The following is a 4,364-nucleotide window of genomic DNA, read 5'->3' on the forward strand; positions in this document are numbered from 1 at the left end:
AATTTCATGAAAAAGTTACTCAAATAAACGTAGATGAGTAAATGTAACTCCCATCTCTACTCATCTATACATTACCTCATTCTCCTGTATGCTGTCATCAATGTAACGTTTGACCAATGAGATAACGAGCACGTGAGCCAACAGCCAATCAGATCCTGCGCTCGCGGTGCCCCTCGTGCGCACTAATATAAAACACCCCGCCTTGCCTCTCCCTTCAGTAACTTCTTACCCGGGATACATTGACGTCTGCTGTAAGAGTTCGCCTCTTCTCCTCCTTCTTTCTCCCTTCAGTATCTAACACGTCGTCTTTACTAATCAATCATGGTGAGTATTTACTGTATTTATCAGGGTTTAATCAATAATTTGCTTGTAGTTGCCGCACGTGGTAGCCAATCTGTGCCGGTTCATTCATTGCTTTGATCCATATTATTCTATTAACGTTTTGTCTCGCGAGACTTTGATTTTAGGAATAAAAGGTTATATAAGTGTAGTGTATTTGTGATGATATTTATTTAAAAAAAAAAAGCCTCAAAATGTACTACGTTTTTTCTTATTAATATTTTGTATATACATTTTTATATTAATACATATTCAAATACTGAAACCTTTTTAAAACCTGAAATAATTCTAAGTATCCCTAGTTTGTAAACAATGGGACGTTCCTACATTATAAGTTTTTCCAGTGTTAACTTTGATTCAGAATTTGTAGGATATAAAAGCAGATTTACTCTTCTAACACCCCAAAAAGTCAGTCAAACCTCTAAAAATCGTTGTTTTCTGGTTGCTGATTGGGTGGGGTGGCGCACATTGACCCAGTTTAGTTCAGTGCACCTGTTGCATTGCGCACATTTTGCGCATGGCACATTCCTGGGGTTTAGCGCTGTGTCCGGGCGTGGCTGGTCTACAGAATGACCACATGTGTTTGTCTTTTGTGGTCAGTCTGTTCGTGTGAACAATGCAGCTCAAGAGTCTGGACCAGATCTTCCAAATGACCTAATTCACTTAAGGGAGAGTAATAGACCTGACCTTTTTATTTTATTTTTCTACTATACTAGGTGCTAGCTATTAATTTCAGCTTTTTTTAGAATATATTTTGAGAGGACTGTTGTCAATTTTGTTCAAAACCTATATTTTCTTCAGCAATATATCATTTTTTTATTATAACTATTTGACACAAGGCAGACTCCAGGATACCAGGACTTCAGCAAATGTGACCACCCATCTTTTTGTTTAGTTTTATCTATTGATGTGGCCACTTCAAATGTACCTTTTTATGTACCGTAGTCAAGACAAAAAGGCGTCATCTTAACTTTGACTTATTATGAATCTGTTGACTCACTGACATTACAATGGCTCATTCACTTTCTCAGATGTCCCTCTGGTGTTTTGAAAGGTTTATTATAAAGAGTAAATACTGGTGTCTTGTGATCGTACATGGAGAACTCTACACAAAGTTCTATTGAAGGCCGGTGCTATGATGTGGCACAGGGGCGTTTAACATGTGAGTTAACCATAGGCAAAGTTTCTCATATGACTATGGTTTTAAAGCATCTTTTTGTTTAGTTCAACACTGGACCTCCAAGGGTTCAGTAATTCTTCCAGTTCAGTGTGTATCCTTGCAACGATGGGCCTTAAATGGGATTAATATTTAAACTTTATTGATGAATTTTACATAAGGTGCATTGGATGGTGGTGTATAAACCTTTTTTTTAGATACAACTTTGAATAAGGCTGAATGCCAGTTTGGGTATAGATTTGACAACCCTGCTACAGATACTAAAATTTGATTCAAAACTAGACCCATTTGGGCATGTAAGTAATGAAAAAAATCACATGTACTTTCTGAATACAGATTTCAATACCAAAGTCTAGTTTGTAGCGTCTAAACTGCCAATCAACTTGCTGACTAAAAAGGGGGCGTGGCATAACTATTGTACATCTTTATGCATCTGATCCAGAGTGCACAGGAGTTCATGCAAAAACTGCTATTTGTACAGAAGCGGTGTGTAAAGTTAAATACCAAATCTAGCCCTCAATAAAATGGTTTACCGAGACCCAATCAACTGATTAATCGATCAAGACCCTACATGAGATTTGCTTGTCATGGCTGATGAGATTTTGATAATTCTCTCAGCCCTCATGGATATGTGTGGCTATTCTGTTTTCTAATCTGCCTTCATTTTTCCACAGCGTGAGTGCATCTCAGTCCACGTGGGCCAGGCCGGAGTGCAGATTGGGAACGCCTGCTGGGAGCTGTACTGTCTGGAGCATGGGATCCAGCCTGATGGACAGATGCCCAGTGACAAGACTCTGGGAGGAGGAGACGATTCTTTCAACACCTTCTTCAGCGAGACTGGGGCCGGAAAACATGTCCCCAGAGCAGTGTTTGTGGACCTGGAACCAGCAGTCATTCGTATGTTTTTAAAGTTTGAAATGTCACAGGTTTTAGTCTTATATCACCTACATTAGTGCTGAACAATTTGGAGGGAAAAGTGTTTTGTAGCATATGAAGGACTACATGTTTTTACTGCCCTAGAATTGGCTTGACCCTGTAGATTAAAGATTGCATATCTGTTGCCTTTTTAAAGTGATTGCATTATCCTGTGACCTACATAACATTTTAAAGATGATTTGAACAGCCCTGACCTAAAAATGTCCCTCCACAGATGAGGTACGCACAGGCACATACAGACAGCTGTTCCACCCGGAGCAGCTGATCACAGGGAAAGAGGACGCTGCCAACAACTACGCCCGCGGCCACTACACCATCGGCAAGGAGATCATTGACCTCGTGCTGGACAGGATCAGAAAACTGGTGGGTCTACATTTTAGATCTATATGATCTGAACATGTGTAAGACCCAAACTGTACTGACTTGGAAACAGTTTATGCTGAAGTATTTTATTTTTTTCTCAGGTTGGTTGAGTCCTCCAGGTACTGCCCAGTAAAGCGGATCATCTGGGCAGTACCTGGAGGACTCAAGAGTGTTCCCTACACCTCCAGACCTCGCCCCTGCTTTCCCTTCAGTGTGTTAGGTTTAAATTTCAAACTCTGCACCTTCAACCAGGTGCTTTTCATGATGTCACTAAGCACTTAGTGTCCTGGCTGCTGCAATTTTGTTCAGAAAGCAACTTGAACGAGTTTGCACTAAAATTGCCCAAAAAATCACTAGGGGCACTAGACTATGCTGTTGAAACACCATGACAGTTCAATAGCAAAAATAAAAGTTTTAGTGTTCCACTTAAACATTTTGTTCACCCAATTGGCTTGTTAATTGAAGATCCCATCACAGCCTTAATATGACCTGTACCTTTTACGCTCTCCACAGGCTGACCAATGCACAGGGCTGCAGGGCTTCTTGGTGTTCCACAGCTTTGGAGGAGGCACTGGCTCTGGCTTCACCTCTCTGCTCATGGAGCGTCTTTCTGTCGACTATGGCAAGAAGTCCAAGCTAGAGTTCTCCATCTACCCCGCCCCCCAGGTCTCCACTGCTGTGGTGGAGCCCTACAACTCCATCCTGACCACCCACACCACCCTGGAGCACTCAGACTGTGCCTTCATGGTGGACAATGAGGCCATCTACGACATCTGCCGCAGGAACCTGGACATCGAACGCCCCACCTACACCAACCTCAACAGGCTCATCAGTCAGATCGTGTCGTCCATCACAGCCTCTCTGCGCTTTGATGGAGCCCTCAATGTGGATCTGACAGAGTTCCAGACCAACTTGGTGCCTTATCCTCGGATCCACTTCCCTCTGGCCACCTACGCCCCGGTCATCTCCGCAGAGAAGGCCTACCACGAGCAGCTCTCTGTGGCTGAGATCACAAACGCCTGCTTCGAACCGGCCAATCAGATGGTGAAATGTGACCCTCGTCACGGTAAATACATGGCCTGCTGTCTTCTGTATCGCGGCGATGTTGTGCCCAAAGATGTGAACGCCGCCATTGCCACTATCAAAACCAAACGCTCCATCCAGTTTGTCGATTGGTGCCCCACTGGGTTCAAGGTGGGCATCAACTACCAGCCACCTACTGTGGTCCCTGGAGGAGACCTGGCCAAGGTGCAGAGGGCCGTGTGCATGCTGAGTAACACCACGGCTATAGCAGAGGCCTGGGCACGACTCGACCACAAGTTTGACCTGATGTACGCCAAGAGAGCCTTTGTGCACTGGTACGTGGGGGAGGGCATGGAGGAGGGAGAGTTCTCGGAGGCCAGAGAGGACATGGCTGCTCTGGAGAAGGATTATGAGGAGGTGGGGGCGGACAGTGTGGGGGGAGATGAGGAGGATGAAGGGGAGGAATATTAAACATGCACTGGATCTTTTTCATACAATATTGAATAAAACATTTGTCCAACTTGTC

The 4,364-nt window shown here is 43.8% G+C and overlaps 1 protein-coding gene across 1 annotated transcript; it reads left to right on the forward strand.

Annotated features, from left to right (window-relative positions):
* The first annotated feature begins 208 nt into the window (after nucleotides 1-208).
* On the forward strand, nucleotides 209-4,364 carry LOC117373520 (tubulin alpha-1B chain-like). The gene is made up of 4 exons (XM_055223119.1): nucleotides 209-324; nucleotides 2,191-2,413; nucleotides 2,667-2,815; nucleotides 3,329-4,364. Exons 1-4 carry the CDS (start codon nucleotides 322-324, stop codon nucleotides 4,307-4,309), a joined length of 1,356 nt encoding a protein of 451 aa, XP_055079094.1. The 5' UTR covers nucleotides 209-321; the 3' UTR covers nucleotides 4,310-4,364.

The sequence above is a fragment of the Periophthalmus magnuspinnatus genome, chromosome 7 (genome assembly GCF_009829125.3).
Source record: "Periophthalmus magnuspinnatus isolate fPerMag1 chromosome 7, fPerMag1.2.pri, whole genome shotgun sequence".
NCBI classification, from domain to species: domain Eukaryota; kingdom Metazoa; phylum Chordata; class Actinopteri; order Gobiiformes; family Gobiidae; genus Periophthalmus; species Periophthalmus magnuspinnatus.

What these genes read in the sequence shown, in the direction of transcription:
- LOC117373520 (XM_055223119.1), top strand. An exon ending in CCTGGAACCAGCAGTCATTC is followed by an intron (nt 2,414 to 2,666) that starts GTATGTTTTTAA and finishes GTCCCTCCACAG; the next exon opens with ATGAGGTACGCACAGGCACA. An exon ending in TGGACAGGATCAGAAAACTG is followed by an intron (nt 2,816 to 3,328) that starts GTGGGTCTACAT and finishes CGCTCTCCACAG; the next exon opens with GCTGACCAATGCACAGGGCT.